We start from the raw sequence: 20,690 nt of genomic DNA, 5'->3' as shown, positions 1-20,690 counted from the left end.
CGGCCCGTGGGGGTGTTGCCCAGCTCTTGTTATGGGGAGGCGGGGCTGACAGCACATTCCTACTGCTTGGGGCTCCCTTCTCTGGATTTCACGCAGAGCCCTTGCTACCCGTCCCCCGTATCACCTTGACCTCATTCAGCAATACAGCTGACTTCACATCGTGTCTTAGTTCCGTTTACCTGGAACCGCACCCTTGTCCCCGGAATTAGACTCTGGCACCCCAGTCTGCTTGATGGAATGTCCATGGCACTCAGGGGGCACCCCGGCCTCAAGGAGCCCCTTGCAGACCCTCAGAGAGAACCACTTGTCTCTCTCCGCGGTGACTCCTGTTGTGTCCACGTCCTGACTGAGCTGCCAGACACTGACGCACCCCCCTCCCACCCCCTAGACAGCTTCTAGCTAACAGAGCTCGTCCAGTGTAACCCTTGAGGAGTAATGAGCTGGGTCCACTCACAGTCACTGGTGGTGCCGGTGTTTTCGCAGAGAGACAAGGAGCTCCAGAAGGCCGTGTTCCTCCTGGTTTACCACGACTGCGCGCTTCCCCTCCTCCACTCTGCGCTCCTGCCTCCGTTCAGGTGGGCAGAGGAGGAGACCGAGGCCGCGCGATGGAAGGTCATCGCCGACTTCCTCAAGCAAAGCCAAGAAAACGAGGGCGCCCTCCAGGCTCTGCTGTCGCCAGCGGGGCTCCATGAGCCTTTCGACATTTCAGAGCAGACCTATGACTTCTTGGGTGAGATAAGAAAGGTCGCAGCCTGACAGCGGTGCCCCTTGACCTTCCACTTCCCGCTGAATCTGATAGACCCTCCATGACAACCTGCATCACGTGAGAAAACCAGAAGTAACTGTCCCATCATAACCTAGGCTTTATTCTTTTTTGTTCAGGCCACATTCTATAAGAAATATTTATCTGGTAATTTGAATATGTGTTAATACAATGAAGTAAATTTTTATGAGAAATACTATTATATCTAAATTTAAAGAGAATTTTTTTTCAAAAACCAACTAACAAATTTTTGTTTTGTTTTTCTTTTTCTTTTTTATTGAGTATAGTTGATTTACCATATTATGAAAGTTTCAGGTGTACAATATAGTGATTAACAATTTTTAAAGATTATACTCCATTTAAAGTTATTAATACTGGCTATATTCCCTGTGCTGTACAATATATCCTTGTAGCTTATTTATTTTATACTTAATAGTTGTGCCTCTTAATCCCCTACCCCTATCTTGCCTCTCCCCACTGGTAACCACTAATTTGTTCTCTATATCTGTGAGTCTGTTTCTTCTTTTCTTATTGAAGTATAGTTGGTTTACAATGTTGTGTTAATTTCTTCTGTATAGCAAAGTGACTCAGTTATACATATATATACACTCTTTTTCATATTCTTTTCCATTATGGTTTATCATAGGATATAGTTCCCTCTGCTATGCAGTAGGACCTTGTTGTCCGTCCATTCTGTATGTAACACCAAGTAACAAATTTAAGTTAACTGTATCTATAGATTTATATGGAAGCAAGATTTTATCAAAAGCTAAATTTATGACTATTCAAGGAAGTGAAAATATAATCTACAGACTAGGAGAAGATATTTGCAAATGATATATCTGATAAGAGTCTAGGACCCAGAATATATTAAATATATGATTTTGCTAATAAACTTTGTGTTGTGAAATGTAGGGGAAATCAGAGTAATCTATTTGAGAAAGTTGTGCTATTAATCACTGAATTCAGTCTAATATTTGAATGTGGTTTATTCTAATTAGATATAAAAACAGAATCTAGTTTTACCTTTTCAAGTCCATATAATTGGTGCTCTTAAAAAGAAAATAAAACAAAACAAAAAAACACCTCCAGGCTTTGGGGACTAAGTTATCCCACCCCTGTGTCAAAGAACAAAGATTTTGTTGCATTTCAAATAAACCTGTGACTGCCAGTGAATTGTCCCAAGCCTTCACTGTGAGTGATAACAGTACGGATGGCGTTTGTTGAGTGCCTGCTGCGTAGTTCTCATTTACTAGGTTAGCGCTCACAGCTACTATAGGAGGCCAGCACTGGTGTTTTCCTGTATTACTACAGCTGAAGAAACAGGCCAGGCAGATTCGATAATTTTCCTAAAGTCAGAGCTAGTAAGTGGCACAGCTGATGTACCTCGTAGAGACACCATGTATCATCTGCAACCTAAGACACTCCCCTCATCAGTGCAAACATTTAGGAATTGCATGTGAAAATAAAACATGAGAAGGCTATTGGAAGAAAAAGACGATCATATTAGAGTTTAACCTAAACTATCAGAGCACCAACTGAGGAACTTTTTTGGACAGCGTGCTGCCTTAAAGGAGGCATTTACTTTTAGAGATCCATTGTATTATGAAACTCCTGGGCTACATCTTTAGTCAGCTTCCGCTAAACCCTTAACCGAAACTCAACGTGGGCCTTCATCTCCGAACTTAACATGGTATGAAAGGGCTTCCAGCCACAGATGTCATGAGAGAACATGGCCTCGGAGAAGAGATTTCACTACGTCTCCACCGCCCCCCCCCAGACCCCACCCCATGCCCTCAGTGACGTGTGGGAAACCATCATGACGAGCTGCCTGTCCCCTTCCCAGGGCGGTGCCTCTCTCCCTCTGGGACCATGGCCCTCCACAGCTCCTGCTGCAGGAGAGGGGTTCCCGCCTGTGTAAATGGAGGTGGCGAGCGTATGTACAGAGATTTCCCGGTTCTGTCAGAGTTGTCTCATCTTAGGTCCCTGCTATCTGGTTTGAGAGAACATGAAACCATGTCACTCCCCGTTGCGAAGGTCATTTTTCTGTAGACTCTTTAATTCCTAACTGCCACCTTTTACTTTTTCTAATCATTTAGCTTATTCTTAGCATCAAGCCAGAGGTGGGGCATTCTGAGTGAAAGAAAATATTGCTGGTGAATTCCTTTCAGTGAATGCACGGCGTGGAGCGAGGGAGCTTTCCTTAGAGGGTGTTTTCACAGACTGTCTTCTGTGTTCATTTGAAATGTGTCGTGCTTGACGAATGTGGCCAACTTCAGGGTTTCTGACACATAAGCAAAACACCGAGACAGGCGAGAAAACAGTTTCAGTCATGCTCAGGCCCAAAAGGAAGGCGCGGAGGCAGTTGGCCCGCAAGGAGGAGGCTGTTCCGCAGGGGTGAGCGTGTCTCTGCCATCGAGAGGCTGAAGTTCCCTCCTCAGTCAGTGGAGGCTTTTTTTTTCAAAACAATGAAACCTCTCTGGCTTTATAATGCCACCTTTTAGCTTCCAAAACAGGAAGAGGCTGTCAAGGAGCCAAAAACATCCTGGAAATGAGTCCTTGGGGGTCCGCATGTCAAGGAGCGTGACTTGGCAACACACCGACTTAACCGAGAACTGAAGCGGGGGAGCGGCAAGACGGCAGCAAGTATGGGGTGCCTCCCTGTGAGGGGGGGGGTCCCCACATCAGAATCACAGGTCGGGGCAGGGGGACCTTCCCTGGCGGTCCAGTGGTTAAGACTCCACCTTCCAGTGCAGGGGGTGTGGGTTCGATCCCTGCTCGGGGAGCCAAGATCCCACATGCCTCGCAGCCAGAAAACCAAAGCAAAAAACAGAAGCAATATTGTAACAAATTCAATAGAGACTTTAAAAATGGTCCACATCAAAAAAAAAAAAAAAATCTTAAAAAAAAAGAAAAAAGAACCATTGTGGAGGACGGGGGGATTGGCCCGCTCCCTCCACCTCCAGCCTCATACAATGGATCGAGCATCACATCCATCAGATCTGCTGGAGGCGGAAAATGTTGCAATTCCCTGGCCTGGGGGGCCAGTCTGGATGGCAAGAGACGGGGCATGTACTACGGAGCAGGTACCACCTCAGTCTCCAGTGGTTTTATGGTCTAAGATTGAGGCCAGAACAACTCACAAGGGAGTGGTTGAAATGCACGATACCACATACAAACAGAGCAGGTTTAACTTGCCAACCCAGCAGCATCTGGGAAACCTCCAGGGACCAGGGAGGGCGCTGGAAGTGTCATCTGCCAGCCCAGGGCTTTGTCAATTTACAGTGTTACAGGACATCCTTTGCTGTGGACTTGGTCACTTCCTCTGGTGTGAAGCATTCCAAGCTGGGAGGTTTTCTCTGGGCGTGGAGGTGACCAGAGCTGGCTGGAACCTAGCTGCTTTGTGTTCTGCTTCCTCAAAACAGAGAATCTGAGACAGAGCCCTACTGATTCAAGGCACCGTACATCTGAGGTTTATAATCGCCCGTTCGTTCGTTCATTCATTCATTATGTATTTGCTGAGCACCTACTATGCTCCAGGCACAGCATTCAGCTTGGAGGACCAGGTGGGAGCAGCCCTGATGAGATCCCTGTCCTGACTTACAGTGCACGATGTGGACGTAATCACACATGAGAACCGTGAAGAAGGGCACAGACTGCTGGAAGGGCCTCTCGCTGTGTCTTTCCGTTGTTGCTGTGATATTTAAATTCCAGCCATCCCATGTCTGCAGGGTTAAGAGCCCTGAAGCGGGCACCGAGTAAGCGATCAGCACAGGTGGTCCTTCTTACTGCGCTCTCTCTCCCCAGACGCCGCCATCCCACGTTGGGGACCAGCTGGCTTCCACTCAGTTTTTGGATGAATCCCTCACTCTCTGAACTCCCACCGTTCGCTGTCTGAAACTCAGGAATATGTGGATTTAATAACATGTGGATCCCTCAAGAGCCAGACTTGCTGGCGGAAATTCTGATACATGAAGGCAGTAATCGAGTAATCACAGATGGACGGGGGGAGGGATGGGAGGAGTGATAAATGAACGGTGAGTGAAGGGCTGTGCCACGATGTGTAGGAAAACGGAGGCCTCGGAATTTATGTCTCAGTGACTGACACTGAATGAGGGCGTGCAGGCAGAGTATAAAATGGAAACCAGAAATCACGGATGGAAAACAGCTTGCACTCGGGACTTTGGTAATATGGCCCTTGGGTAGTCCATTTCTCGTGCTCTGGAGACAGACTGGACCTTAACCTGCTCATTTGTATTTGACTTTGCCAACAAAGATTAACTTTGCCGAACTTCGCCCTTTCGAAGAGGCCACTTTGGGGAGATAACAAAAAAGGCTCCAGGCTTTCTGAGCCATTCTCCAGGGAGGTCTCTCTAGATGACCCAATCATTATCCCATGAGTCCGTCCTTTTTCCTGCCAGCTGTCCTTTGACCCTGAAGCCTTCTGTGCCTGCCCAGACCCCAAGGACACTGGGAACCAGACTCAGTTCTTCCTAATGGCCACAAACAGCATTAACCGCAGCCTCCTCCCAAGCCTGGTGCTGTGGTTGTGTGCATTTCTAACTCCCCCATTTGGGAGGCAGATTGATTTGTAGAGATAGTAGCTGCAATCCAGCTGTGTCTGAATGAGCAGGCCAGAGCCAGTGAGACATGAGTGTCCCTGCAGGGTGAAGGGGGCGGGCTGGGCTCCTCCTTCTACAGGGGGAAGCAAGTGCATGGACATCTGGTGCATTTGCTGTCCAATATCCATAGACTTCTGGTAGCTCCACCCCCCCTTCTCCTTCTGGAGGAGCCCCCCCCACTACACCACACCCTTTGATCCCTTTCATCACAGCTCCAGGAGGGGCTATGATTGGCTCAAGAAGATCAGGATATGCCACTCCCCTGGTCACAGTGATTGGATTAAGAATGGGCCAATAGAGAGCAAACCCCAGATTTATTCTAGAGCCCTCTCCTTCCCTGCCCAGTGTAGCAGGAGATGTGAGATCTGGAGCCACTGTGTATTGCCACAATTTTACTACTGGGAAGTGAAAGCCTAGAGCTGTGTGTACATGGGGGTAGCACCGAGTGAGGTTAAGAACAAAGCCAACGGTAGTGACAGCGACAGGCAGGCAGGGCTGACCAAACAGGGGATCTTAGGTCCTTGGTAGCATTGTTTGAGTCCCTGGATCAAGCCTCACCTGAAGCCAACATTCCCCCAACTTCTCACTTACCTGAGGTAATAAATTCCCTTGGTTGTTAGAGCCAGTTGGGATGGGTTCTTCTAACACGTGCAGTGGGAAGAATGGATATGCTGTCCCTTCTCCAAGCATCTCTGGCTTTCTCCTGGCCTGCCCCTTATCTGTCAGGCAACCAATAAATCTTTTATGAAAAATGTATAAGGCGATTTATTGGTGGGGAGAGAGTTTGAGAAAGAAGAGACAAAAAAAAAAAAGAGAGAAGCAGTTGTCTCCAAAGTCTTTCTGACGGAGAGGCTCGATTCAATCATTCGAAAACATTTATTGAGTGCTTACTGTGTGCCAGGCAATATTCAATACAAACAGAGTTACTGCTCCTCCGAAGCCAACATCCGAGGGAGGGCAGGGGCGGGAGACAAACAATATGCAAATGAATCAATAAACAAAAATACGAGGTAGTGATAAGTGCTATACAGAGAATCAAAACAGGCTGGTAGAGTTTTGGTTCTGGTCAAATAGTGATGGGTATTCTACCCTTTCCTCCCCACTGAATGCAGCTAAAGCCCTGGACAGGATGCGTGAAACAGCTTTCTGAGGACTCTGAAAAATAAGTAGAAGTGGGACTATTTGGGAAGGAAACCAGAATTGAAAATACTACCAAAGTGGTGGTGAGTTTCCCATTTTTTCCCTCCAGATTCTTCAGGCCTGGGCTCAGACAACATGAAACCTAGAACTGTGTACAGGATACAGACCAAAAACGTCTTCGAAAAAGCCCTCCATTTCTGGGCTTAGGAATGGGAAAGAGAGCCCATATAGGGCAGAGAGAGTGTAGAAAACCCCTGTTTATTTGTGGAGTTTTTTCCATACTTTCCTGCCCCCAGGCAATCTAGTGACAGTAGGGGTGACAATGGCAGTGGCAGCCAGACAGGTGACTAAACTCTAAGGAAGGGCACCCTTCTCTCTGACCAAAGGAACTGTGGTCCTAAGAGCATGGGGGGAAATCCTTCCTTCTTTCTCTTTCTCTGTGTAAATATATCTTGTTGCTTTTTGTCACAGTACAGCAGGGAGAGTAAAACCCTGGCTTTTTAGCCAGGGGACCAAGGTGAGGGTGGAGGGGTCAGGATCACCTGGGAACTGGAAAGTGTGGGGGGATCATGGGGAGGAGGGAGCTAAAGAAAGTGATCCCATAAAGTAGTGTGTGAATGTCTTAGCTGCCCCTAAACAGCATGCCGGAGGATTTTAGAACGGAGCAGCACGGTCCCAGACTGAGCCTAGGTCCAAGACTAGCACACACACCAAACAGATCTCAATAGCACTGCAAAGCCTTGAAAACTGAACTGACATTGTTCAGGTGGTTTCAGACCAGAGAAGGTAGACAGGAACTTACTTGCAGCCTGCATCTAGCCAGGTTGGTCACCTGCTAAAGCAAACAAAAAATCAACATTTTCTATAGGATTTAAAGAAGACCCATAATCCTATAACATAATATTCAAAATGTCCAAGGTAAAATCCACAATGACTTGATATTTGAAGACCCAGGAAAATCTCTCAAAGGGGAAAGATGAAAGGACAATAAGAGAAAACAAGTCTGAGATGACATGGTTGTTGGAATTGAGACATTAAAGCAGCTGTTATAATCATGCTCTAAGAAGTAAGGGCAAATCCCCTCGAAATGAATAGTCTCATCAGAGAAACAGATGATATAGAAAGAACCAGATTGAAGTTTTAGAAACAAAAAATACAATAACCAAAATGAAAAAGATTAATGGCATGAACTCAGTAACAGTATGCAGATGATAGAAAAGTCAGTAAATTTAAAGATACTTCAATAGGTCAACGTAAATCAATATAGATAGATCAATACAAATTGTCCAGTTGAACAATAGAAAGGAAATAGATTGAAAAAATAAACAAATCCTTAAGAACCCATGGGACAATGCCAAAAGGTCTAACATTCTTGTAACCAGAGTCTCAGTAGGAGGGGAGAAATAGTGTAGTACAGGAAAAAAAAGTTTTTTTGAAGAAATAATGGCTGAAAACTTTAAAAATTTGATGAAAGACTTAAAAGTTACAGATTCCAGAAGCTTAGTGAACAACAAAAAAAAAAACTCAGGGAAAGCCATGCACAGCCGTATCAGAATCAAACTATAAAACTAAACACGAAGAAAAAAAAAAAGTCTTGGAAGCAACCAAAGAAAAACAATGCATTCAACAGAGGGAACAACAGTTTGAATTACTGAGAATTTCTCATCAAAACCAGAGGCCAAAACATTTCTTAAGTGCTGAAAGAAAAAACAAAACTGGCAACCCAGAACTCTATATTCTGCAACAATACCCTATAGGAACGAAGGTGGAATTAAGACATTCTCAGATGAAGGAAAACTAAGGGAATCTATTGTCAACAGACTTGCTCTGAAAGAAATGCTAAATGAAGTTCTTCAGGCAGAAGGGAAATGATACCAAAGGAAAGCTTGGAACATCAAGAATGAAGGAACAGCAACAGAAATGGTAAATATCTGGGTAAACAGATTAATTTTTTCTCTTAAGTAAGTTCTTTAAAATATGTTTGATGGTTGAAAGCAAAAAACATAACATTGTCTGATGGGGTTTTCAACGTATGCATTTATAACGTGAATGACAACTACAACTGAAAAGAAGAGGGTAAAGGGACCTATATGTTCTTCACTCCATCCGAAGTGGCAAAGTACTCTTGAGTTGACTAGAAAGTTAAGTATGTATACTGTAAATCCTAGAGCAACTTCTAAACAAATAATACAAAGAGACATGGTAAAAAACTCAATAGATGAATTAAGATGGAATAATAAAAATGTTTTTTAAATCCAAAAGGAGGCCCAAAAGATGAAAGAAAGAAATGAAACACAGAGCAAACAAATAAAAAACAAAAAATGAAATGGTAGACCAAAATCCAAATATATCAATAATTACATTAAATGTAAATAGTCTAAAAATACCAATTAAAGGCAGCAAATTGTTGGGAGTTCTCTAGTGGTCCAGTGGTCAGGACACAGCACTTTCACTGCCATGGCCGAGGGTTCAATCCCTGGTCTGGGAACTAAGATCCCACAAGCTGTGTGGCACAGACCAAAAAAAAAAAAAAAAACAGCAAATTGCAAAACAGATTAAAAACAAAGGCCCAACTCTGTCATAACCACACACACACACACACACACACACACACACACACACACACACACACACACACACACACACCATTATAAATATAGTGATATAGGTAAGTTAGAAGTAAAAGAGTGGGAAATATATATCACGCAAACACCAAGTGTATTACAATAAACATGCAAACATCGATTATAAGCAACAGTATTTGCATACATTGTTGGTGGGAGTATAAATGGTTTAACCACTTTGAAAAATAGCTTGACATTATCTAAAAACGCACACCACATGACCCACAATTCCATTCCTGAGATATTCCCAATAAAAATGCATACCTAGATGCCCTGAAAGATATGTTCTAGAATTTTCATAACAGTGTTACTAATTAAGACCCCAAATTGAAATAACCCAAATGTTCATAGATGATAGAATGAGTAAAGTGTAGAATATTTATACAATGGAATACTGTGCAGCAGTGAGTGAACTACAGCAGCACACAACAACGTGGATGAGTTTCCCAGGCATAATGTTGGGCGAAAGAAGCCAGCCGCACAGAAATTCATTCAAAATCAAGCAGAACTGACTGATAGGGTTAGACATCATGGGAGCAGACATCTGGGGAGAAGGGAGGGCGAAATGACTGGGTGGCGTCTGGCAACGTTCTATTTCTTGCTCTGGGTGGTGGTTTCATGGTCTGTATGTTTTGTGCATTTTTTCTGTAAGCGTATTATACATCAGCAAAAACAATTTTGAAATGATTTTTTAAAATCAGAATGGAGGGACTTCCCTGGTGGCACAGTGGTTAAGAATCCACCTGTGAATGCAGGGGACACAGGTTCGATCCCTGGTCTGGGGAGATCCTACATGCCGCGGAGCAGCTAAGCCCGTGCGCCACAATGACTGAGCCTGCACTCTAGAGCCTGCGAGCCACGACTACTGAGCCCGAGTGCTGCAACTACTGAAGCCCACACGCCTAGAGCCCGTGCTCTGCAACAAGAGAAGCCACTGCAGTGAGAAGCCCGCACACCGCAATGAAGAGTAGCCCCCGCTGGCCACAACTAGAGAAAGCCCGCGTGCAGCAATGAAGACCCAACGCAGCCAAAAATAAATAAAAATTTAAAAAATATCAGGATGGAAATATTAACAGAGGAGGTGCTGGTCTTACTATGGAAAGGAGAAGCAAAGAGAAGTGATTTCAGGATTAGAATTAGATGAACAACTACTTGTTAAGCGTCTGCCGTTAGCCAGCACTGTCCTGGAAGTTTTCAAATAGACTATATCTCATTTAACTCGCCCCAACACACAAAGGAGAAAATGTGACCCGCAGCCTCACACCAGGCTCTGACCTTGTCTCACAGTGCATTCACACCTACAGCCCCAGCGAGGCATCAGCTGGACTGGAAGGCGAAGATGTTCTCACAGCTCTAAACTTCTGTCCGTCCCGGCATCCCATTGCCTGTGGTGCATTATGAATCCTACAGCTTTCTTATGAAGAGCCTCAGTAGATTGTGCTATACTTCATCGCATATAATAAAACATGACTTGGCTAAATGTAAAATGTTTAAAATATGCCAAATTTTTTACAGCCTTGTTTTGTCACATCTTCCCTTCTAAACATATGAATTGTCTCAGAAGGTAGAAGTGGCTCAGGCCCTGTCCAGGTTCTGGTGTTAACTCTACTTCATAGTCCGAGAAAGGTTATTTTCCTTCTTGTTTTCCCTGAGCTGTTCCCATAGACTATGTGCCATGTTGTCGGTGGCTGAGTCCAGGGTATCCTACAGCCCAAGAGAGTGGCCACGGCTGATTTACAACAGTCCAGAGAGGGGGCAAGAGGTGGGATTCCTGGGGCAGTGCCTGCTGTGCTGGGTTCATCCTGCAAATGAGGTGGGGCTGGAAAGCAGGTGGGATCAGGGCCTCACTTCCCCGCTAGATCCCCCCAGGCCTGAAGGAGGGCATGACCGGGCTGGCTTGACATTTACTCCATGTGCCCTTTGCCTCTCTTTGCAGTGACTTTGCTTTGGGCTCATTTGTCCAAACTCCCCTGTCCCCTGGCTCTCACCCAGCTCTCTCCCAACCAGGCAGGGGCCCAGCAGATTGCTACCCTGACCTGTGCCCGGGAGGGCCGGCCCTGGTTGTTCAGGAGCTGGCCTCTTGTGGTGGACATCTCCTGACCCCAGCACACAGAGCAGTCCTCCCACATCCCCTCCACTCCAGGGCTGAGGCCACGGAGGGCAGGGAGAATGGACCTCCAAACCCCGAGCATCCCCAGCAGACTTTGGGGCACCAGGCCTTCCTGCAGGGTGGCAGATTCTCAGATGGACAGGCAAAGGGCCCACATCTCCAGGCCCTTTCTTTAGAGGGAAAGGAGCCACTTGGTCGCTGGGTCACAGCCCTGGAGCTCGGCCAGTAGGCAGGCGGAAGGCAGGAAGGAAACGCTTGGCCCCAAGCCTGGCTCCTGAAGCACCGGCTGGGGTGCTGGGGCAGGGAGGGGGTACCCACTGGGGCGGATTCTTCCCAGAGAGGGAGGCCTCCTCCGCTGGGAGAGAAAAGTAGGAGAGGAGGATGGTGACAAGGGTGCAGAGAGAGAAGGAAGTGCTACGTCCCCAGGACGGGGCAGGAGCTGGAAGGGAGGGCGGCTCCTCGCCCTCCGGCTTGAGGCCCCCAAGGTGGAGAAGGCGGGAGCAGGGCATGCTGTGACCTTGACTTGACCTGGCAGATTCTTGGTCTCCTCACTTGGAAAAGGGGCAACCCGGTCATGTGCCGGGCTGTGGGGAGCACCAGAGCTGACTGCGGATTTCTTGGCTCCTAGTAGCTCTTCAATAAACGGTCCTTGTTATTCAAGCGGCTCAGCCTGTATTCTGGGCACCCGGTTGGGGTGGTGGCTATAGCTGGCCTCCCCTGGAGTAGCATGCCTGGGATTCAAAACTTCCTTAGGAGGAAAAGTCTAGGAAGAGGCTCCAGCTCTCCTTCCTTAGCGACTCTGCCCCAGCCCGGGCGAAAGCCTGTCTGATGCACAAACCGCATTTCACTGAGGATTCTCTTGGCTGGAGCCAGTGGAAGGACCTGCTGGGCTGGAACGGTTTTTTTTTTTTTTTTTTTTTTTCTTCCTTCCAGGCAACGTCCTCTGATGGGTGTGTCGGGCAGGAGGTGATATTTGAAGGGCTGCGGGCACGGGCTGTGGAGCCAGGGCGCCAGGCAGTGGGTGAGAGCATGGCCTCCCGCGACCCACCTCCCACCAGCTACACCCAGCCCGAAGTACCCTCGGGGATCGCGCTGTTCCTCACCATCCCCTACGCCTTCTTCTTGCCCGAGCTGGTGAGTGGGGCCGTGGGGGCCACCTGCGTAAAGTGGGGGCTGGGAGATGCCGGCCTGGAGCTGGAAGCAGCTCCCTGGGGAAGGGGCTCCAAGGCCAGAGCTGCCGTGGCCTCCAGTCTCCCCCATGGGGCTCCAGGCTGGGTGTCCCCTAATCCTTCCCTGAGCACCTCTGGGCTTCTGCAGCATGGGTGGGTCACCTGCTCCCCAAATGAAACCCACCAGGGTAACTGGGCAGGCGACCTGGTGATCGGAGGTGTGGGCGAACTGCTAAAGTATCCTGGGTCCTCAGGAAGATGTTGGGAACGGACTTTTATGATGTGGTTTCTTTTCTCCAACTACTTGTTGTTTGTGCTTTTCTAAAGTTCACAACGGGGGCACTCTGTCTTTCCTTCTGAGAGCAGCTCTTCCAAGATTTTCTTAATTGTCACGTCAGCTAACCTTGAACTTGGAGCTGTGTGGGAAGTTGCTTATGATAAGATCTGCCATAGAAGAGTCGTGTGAGATGCCCTGGGTGCTCTCAACGACCTGTCACTGCTTTCCTCTCCGGGTCCCTGCAGCTGAAACAGGGCCCCAATCCTTGCTGGGTCCAGAGTGTTCAACAGAATTCGAGTCTACTCCGAGCCGGCTGTCACCATGTCCTTTTCACTGACGGGGATCACAAGTCTGGTGAACAATTTAGGGCAGAGAAGTTTCTTTTGGTTTTCGAGCACCTTCTGAAATATCTAGTTGGTGGGTGATATTTTCTTACCAACTCTGAGTTTGGCAGTGCTGGCGCCGGGCAGGGAGAAAAAGACAGAAAGTGGTTCTAACTTCCAGTTGGAACTGACGGCCCTGTCACCCTGTCATCTGCCTGGAAGGCTGGCCTGATTGAGTGATCTTTTGGCAAACTGGCTAAAGGGAGCCCATTGATGGCAACATGAAAGCTAAGCCTGGGAATTCCCTGGTGGTCCAGTGGTTAGGACTCCGTGCTTCCACTGCAGGGGCTCGGGTTCGATCCCTGGTTGGGGAACTAAGATCCTGCATGCCCTGTGGCACTGCCTTAAAAAAAAAAAAAAAAGAAAGAAAGGGAAGCCAGCCAGGGTGGGCCCCACGTTTGGGTGGCTCCAGCTGAAACCCCACCCAAGAAGCAGGTTTCTGCCAGGCCTGGCCCCTAGGGGGATACAAGTCAAGGCATCCCGCCAGACTGATGGCATCTCAGCGCTCCTGTGAGTTCTCTGGACCAGGTGTGCCCCTCGCCTCGGAACAGCCACAAGAATGGCCAGGGTCGGGGTCGACTCCTCCCCTTTTTATGGAGCACATGCTCTATGTCAGTCACACCAGCCACTGGCGACAGGACCCATGCCCTCCCAGGTTCCCTGTCTGCTGGACAGAGGCCCGCAAGCACTTCCTCGCTACAGTCAGACGGTACTTGAGGGGGCGAAGGTCCTGCGCTGTGACACCAGCAAGGAGAGGCCATCCGACCTTGTCACCTCGGAGAGGGGTCCGGGCCTGTCACTGAGGAGGTGACTTTGCAGTTGGACCTCAAAGGACAGGCTGGATTTCCAGGCTGGGGGCAGGAGAGGGAAAGGCCTGGACCCCAGGAGAGGCTGGCAGGTAGGAGGCTGGAGGGATGGGGCTTCAGGAGTCAGGAAAGTACCCGGCAGTCGTGAGAAGGGCCATCTGGTGCCCGCAGCCCCAGGACGCTGGGCTCCTGCAGCGGAATTCCCGGAGGGGAAGAAAAGTGCTTTGTTATGCTGGGCTCTGGGGCCTTGAGTATCTCAGGGGGTGGGATGATGTCACTGGTTCCATATCGTTCATTTCCTTTTCTTTTGAAATCATTTTAGATTTATAGCAACGCTAGTAACAGTAGAACAGTGTTCCCATATACTCTCTACTCAGCTTCCCTTAAGGGCCACATCTTACATAGTACAACTGTCAAAATCAGGGAATTAACATTGATACCATGCTATCCACTGTTCTAACGAACCTCGTTCAGATTGCGCTGAATTCCCCACAAATGTCCTTTTCCTGGTCCAGGATCCAGTTCAGAATTCTGCATGTCATTTGGTGGCCGTAACTCCTTCATCTACTTTGATCTGGGCCGATTCCCTCCATCTTTGTCTTGAGACTTTTGAAAATACTGATCAGTTATTTTGTACAATGTCCTTCCATTTGGCCTTGTCTGATGTTTCCTCATTACAACTTCAGTTTTAATTCGTAAGTAACCCTTGTTCATTGCTGAGCACTTAGAAAATACAGAAAGAATTATAATCATGTATATGCATATATTCGTATTTATACACATATGAGTATATATTTAATGGGTTTATTCGGTACATGCTCTTCTGCACCTGCTTTCTCCTTAAATGAGCGTTCCTAGCATGGAGTATAGGACCAAGTGTGCATCATATCTGGGGTGCAGATGGGAAGGTAAACGGGAGAGGACGGGAGAATGTCCAGTTGGTGGTTAATTATTATTATTTTTTTTAACCGCGTCGCGCGGCCTGAGGTATCTTATTTCCCCAACCAGGGATCGAACCTGCGCCCCCTTAAGTGGAAGCGTGGAGTCTTAACCACTGGACCACAGGGGAACTCCCTGGTGGTTGATTCTGATCCCCGTGAGCAGGAGATGTGCTGGGCTGGAGAGAAGAGTGCTGGATAAGCCTAGCAGAAGCCCCTCTGTCCCCGGCCGCCTGGGTATGCTGCCTGCTGCCACCCATGGGGCTGCCCACAGAGCCCCAGGCCTTGGGGGGTCCCAGATTCTCAGTCTGGGGGGCCTAAGGCATCAGGGACAGGCGTATGCTTTTCTAAGGCCATGAGTCCAGAGAGTAGATTCTCAAACTGGGAGCTCAGGCCAGCAAAAAGGGGCAGAGAAAGCAAAATCTATAACCTGGATTCAGATGTGGTCCATGATGGGGGCGGCCAGGGTGTACATCAGGGGTGACTGCAGGCATAGCTTCCTCCAGCCACTGTTCCCTAAGACAGAGAGGGTCTTCTTATAAAACGAGGGCCCCAAAACACAGGGAGAGCAGAGGGCTCCCCTGAGGCCTCACGCCAGCCCCCCGCTGCCAACAGCTCCAGCTCTTTTGTATCAATGATGATGACAGACTAGGATGGCCCAGACACCAGGGGCTCTGCGTGTTCCCTGCCAGCTCTGCTCCCCACAGCCTGCTGTTAACGATCTTTGCCTAAGTGGCTTTATTTTAGAGTTTTTAACATTAAAATGCACATTTTCAAACCTTTGTCATAGTTATAGATTGATAGGGAGTTGCAAAGAGGCCTCCCACACCCTTCCCCCAGCCTCTTCCTGTTAGTCACACCTTTTGTAATAACTCTCTTTTACAATATGACACCAGGGAGCCGACATTCTTAAGCTATGTCTCTACTTCCATGCCATTTTCTCACACGTGTAGATTTACGTAACCCCTACCACCAAGACACAGAACCGTTCCATCATCATGAAGATCTCCCCTCCTCCTTCTGTTTTATAGTCACCCCATCTTGTCTTCCTTCACTCTCTCACCCCTGGAGACTATTAATTCCATCCCTATAATTTTTTTTTCTATAAATTTATTTTTATTTTTGGCTGCGTTGGGTCTTTGCTGCTGCACGCGGGCTTTCTCTGGTTGCGGTGAGTGGGGGCTGCTCTTCGTTGAGGCGCGTGGGCTTCTCATTGTGGTGGCTTCTCTTGTTGTGGAGCATGGGCTCTAGGCGCGCCGGCTTCAGTAGTTATGGCATATACATTTATTCATTCTTTTTTAGATTCTTTTCTCATATAGGTTATTGGGTGGATGTAATTTTCACGTCTCTGGGGAAATGCCAGAGTGAGTGTGATTGCTGGGTTGTATAATAAAGTGTCTGCTTCACTACAGACAAACTGTTTTCCAGAGCGGCTGGGCCATTTTACATTCCCACCGGCAACGGATAAGACTTTGGAGATTTTAACATTAAAGTTTGTATTTTGTTTGGTTTACAGTTGAATTCAGATTTCTCATCTGAAAACAATGTTAATTTCAAAACGTAAGCTCCAAGCGTGAGGAGCCTCTGAATCAGTGCATTTTAAGGTGAGAACAGATGTCGTTTATTTTCTCCTTCATTCAGTGAGCAGACATTGTTTATTCCCTCCTTTCCTCAGTGAGTGTGGGAGCCTGCTGGTACCAGTGCCCCGCGGGCTGGGGACCAGGTGACTCACAGCCCCACGGCCGGGCTCTTCAGAGCAAACAGCGTGTGGGTGGCCGGCCGGGGGCAGGGATCACATGACCATTACCTGCCTGCTGTGAGCTGGCTCATCAGCTTTTTTACAAGATGAAAGGTGGACACACAGCTGGCCCTGGTGACGACAGCTGAGGGGCAGTTCTGTAAATAAGAGTCCAAGGAAGTCTTTTAACTTTCAACCTTTTCACTAGTGAACTTATTAATCAGATACTTGACTCATGACAAAGAAACAGCTAAGAAGGTTTCTAGAGAGTCAGCCAGTTCAAAGGAGAGTCAGTGTGGACACTCTGGTGTTTGATTCTTTCAGCTTTTTAATTTGCCCACACAGTGGTCAGAAGGAAATACTCTGACCACCCTAGAAGCTCATTCCAGAACCTTCCCGCTGGGGAAGCTCACCTTTACATCTTATCCAGATCCCCAGCTTCCCCTTCATTTCAGCCTGTTTCTTTTTCTACTCTGTTTATATGTAAAAGCCTGTTTGAGAGCTTACTGAGTCCCAGAACCGTCAGTCAACTGTGTGGGGCTGAGAGAGGGAATTAGGGCTCATCTTGGGCCTGGTTTAGGGCAGGTACCACCCCTTTGTCATAACACTTCTTTAGAAGTTGAGTTTTCCAAAAGGAAAAATCCTTTCTCTTGTTTCCCTCTGCTCCCTTTTCAATTCTCCATACTTCTGAGAAGCAGTAAAAGTAAACTCAATTTGCCCCAGCTTTACTTCATCTTTGTGGCGTCTGTCTTTCCCTTCATTCCACACCTGGTCCCCGGCCACGCCCCTGACCTTGCCCAGCCCCTGCAGGACCAGGGGCCAACAGCCTCCATGGCCAGGGCACCACTGAGACCCAACCCAACGCAGTGATGCCCAAGGAGGCCCCAGGAAAGCTGCGACAGGGCGGGAGGACAGGGCAAAGGGAAGGTAAATTAAAGTGTGGAGCTGGGAAGAGCAAGTATCCTGAGAAGAACGGGAGGCGCCGTGTGGACAGGAGTCGGATGTCAACCTCCCCAGTTGCCTGGACCCGTTTTGGCTTCCTGGCCCCAGGCCCAGCCCTTACCCTGGGAGGCCCCCCGCCCCTCCCCCTGTGCTGTTCAGGTTCAGTAAAATAGAGTCAGTTGGGAGGGGTAAGCCTGGCTCTGCCGCCTAATGGCTGTGAGACCCTGGGCAGGTTACTTGACCACTCTGAGCCTCAACAATGGGGCAGCAGCAGCAAAGATCTCCTAAGACCGCTCTGGGGTTTCGGTAACAACTGTTCTAGAAATGTGAGCCCCTGCTATGTTATTGTTGGTGGTCGTCTGGACCTCTTACTAGAAAGCGTGGGTCTCTTGTGAGCCAATCCCAGTTGTAAACCAAGAAATATTTACTGAGATTCTACTATTGCTCTAGCCCCATGCTTTGCTTTCAGGGGGATACAAGAATAAAAAGGTAATAGTAAGAGGGATGTGGTAAATCCTGGACCCTGTCTTAAAGGAGTGATGCATGAGCGTTGAAGAGCATCGCAAGATAGGAAACGGTAAAAAGCAGGGGTGCACAGCCTCACCTGTCAAAGGCTCCTGCAGCTAGAGAAGTGGTCAGGACAAGCTCCCTCGGGAGGAGGGCTTGGCATTCTTAAAGAGTTTGGATTAGGGATTAGATATTTGCTTGTTCAGACTAAGACTTCCTAGGTCTGAGAAGTTAACAAATATATAAAATCAAGCTGTAAGGAAAGAAGTCAGCCCCACTTAAATCCCATGTATTCACTCAACAAATATTTATTGAGCCCCTACCCTGTGCCTACCACAGGAATATAACGAGGAAGAAGACAGACATGGCCCTGTCTCAGGGAGTTTGATGCTTAATGGGGGCAGACGGAGCCTAGCCAAGGAGACCAATAAGTGGTGTCTTTCAGTGCAGGAGGGAACGGAAGGCGCGGGGCGTTCTGCCCACAGAGGGCATTGGACATAGGGAATTGTTCCTGCAGTTGTTGAAAGGCTGAAGGAGCAGCAAGGAGATGCTGAAGCACCCGAGGGTGATAGGTACACAAAGCAAGCACCGTGCACCCTCCAGCCGCTAGAGGAAGCCCAGCTTTGGCGGGGTGCGGTGGGGCTGCAGTGAGGCGGCGGTTGCCCCAGGGGAGGGGCACAGGGACCTTGGGGTTGGAGCCAACTGTTGCTGGCGTGACGGTGACAGGACCTGGGAAAGTCTCCTTTTCCAGTCCCCTCCAAGTTCTCCCAGTGCCAGAACTTAGCAAGAATCCAGCTTCAAAGGGAACCGGGAAACGTGGCTTGCAGGGCCCCAGCCGCATGGCGGAGCAGACCACGGCAGGATGGGCTTGAGCTGAGACCCTCAGAACTAACTAACAGCCCACATCCCCACATCTGCACACTCCCCTCTGCCTGTGTCTGGACGTCTGGTCCTGTGCTTCCCCCGACCATTCAGCCAAACCATAAGCAACCTTCCCTGAGCTGGTGGCCTTTCTCAGTTCAGACAAGACAGGCCACCAAGGCTGCTGCTGGAAGGTCAGCAGCCAGGAGGACTTTTCTTAACCGGCAGGTGCCCTGAAGGGAAAAACCAGGGCCCCCGGGCAGAGGGAACCAGGGAGGGGCCAGCACGCTGAGTCCCGCTGGGCCGAGGGAGCCCCAGATAAGAAGTCTCACTGATAAGAAGGCTCCACCTCTGCCAGTGCCCTTCCAAGGGCTCTCCACCTGGGGAACTTTCCCTGTGGGAGGCAGGAGAGGCTGCTAGAGTCTCGTCCAGGCGGGCAAGTGGCGGAGTAGGGAAGCAGGCCAGAGTAGGGCAGGGTGGAGGAGCCCCACGGCCGGTTCCCTGGACTTGACCCCTCTCCCCTCTCCCCAGCCAGCTTCCTTCCCTACCTGCCAGCCAGCCTGCCCCTCAGCTGTCACCACCTGGTCAGACCTTCCCCATCTCAGCCCAGCCCTGTTGTAGCAGAGTCGGCCGGTGCCCATGTTCCACAGTTGCCCCCAACCTCCAGCCTCAGGTTGGACCCAGAAGGTACCAGGTAGGCCCCAAAGCCGGGCCTCCGTGGACTCCCCACCCAGCGGGGGCCAGACATCACGGGTTTGGGGCTCCAGAGTCCTTTGACCTGTTTCAAATACGTCGCCCCCTAGCCCCTTCCCTTGGAGGGATTCTCTGAGCTTAGCTTCTCTGCGCCTGCACTGCTTACTGCTTCAATTTCCACCCCCTGACACCTGGCCCCTCTCTCTGCCCACGTGATGCTGGGTGGGAGTGGGAGTATGTGTGTTTATTTGAACACCGTCCTCTCCGACAGCACGTTCTTGCCCAGTCCTTCCTACATGCCGGGGGAGGAGGAAGGGGGTTGGAAAATCTTTCCAGGGAAGCCCAGCTGCTCTCCCAGGGGAGATGCTCCCGACCTAGAGAATCTCTAGGGCCCAGGAGGTGATGGAGTAGGAAATGCGTGAGGATGAAACAGATGGGTGTTTGTCCCCATGTGGTCCCGGCTCCTGGCAGAAATGCCAGTCCGTGGCTGGGCCAGTGGCTGGCCCAGAAGGCGTCAGGTACTGCCACCTGTGTGGGAATCAGGCCCAGGAAGATGAGACTGCACTGCCAAGAGGGGAGAGTCCAGCAAGCTGCCACCTGCCTCTTGAGTGGATCAATAGCACGTGCTGCACACCTGCTTCATGCCAGGCTCCGTGCCCCACATCGGGGACGCAAAGACCACAGGTCAGAGTCCTGCATCCAGGAGCTCAGGGACTGGGGAGGAGTAGTCAGGAGAGGCTTCCTGGAGGAGGTGACAATTGGTCTGGTCCCTGCCCTCGAGGGTCTGGTCTTAGACAAGCAGGGGAAGGGCAAGCTGAGCAAGTCAACTGGAACTAGAGTGAGTGGATCCTCGGTGCCTGGAAGGGCAGGAACATGGCCACGAGTCACAGGATGTCTGCGGTTCCTGAGGGAAGGAGAAGGTGGGGCCCTCCCCTGAGCCCAATTCCAGGGCTCATCTGGGGACTTCCTGGGGACATGTGAAGGGAGCCAAGGTTAATAAACATAGTGGGAGCCAAGGAGGGAGAGACCAGGGGGGAGGCCTGGGAAATGGGGACCACTGGGGGGAGCGGGATGTATTTATCCTGCTTCTTTATATCTTTTCTGTACTTTCTAAGTT

The 20,690-nt window shown here is 49.2% G+C and overlaps 1 protein-coding gene across 11 annotated transcripts in view; it reads left to right on the top strand.

Annotated features, from left to right (window-relative positions):
- The window catches only part of NPHP1 (nephrocystin 1), a 104,996-nt gene that overhangs the window by 65,310 nt on the left and 18,996 nt on the right, over window positions 1-20,690 (top strand). For 6 of the 11 annotated variants that reach the window (XR_007470745.1, XR_004475688.2, XM_033401928.2 and 3 more), the window contains one exon: window positions 12,193-12,393. Coding sequence is in view for 8 of the 11 variants with exons in the window: in XM_033401928.2 (XP_033257819.2) it covers window positions 12,193-12,393 (201 nt within the window). In the remaining 3 variants the exon portion in view is untranslated. Of the gene's footprint in view, window positions 1-483; window positions 3,705-6,497; window positions 9,155-12,192; window positions 12,394-20,690 lie in introns of those variants that run through there. The other 5 variants (XM_033401933.2, XM_033401932.2, XR_007470744.1 and 2 more) reach the window with 4 other exon arrangements.

This window comes from Orcinus orca, chromosome 13 (genome assembly GCF_937001465.1).
Source record: "Orcinus orca chromosome 13, mOrcOrc1.1, whole genome shotgun sequence".
In the NCBI taxonomy this organism is placed as follows: Eukaryota; Metazoa; Chordata; class Mammalia; order Artiodactyla; family Delphinidae; genus Orcinus; species Orcinus orca.
The sequence above is the reverse complement of the archived record's forward strand: the minus strand, read 5'-3'. Positions and strand labels throughout refer to the sequence as shown.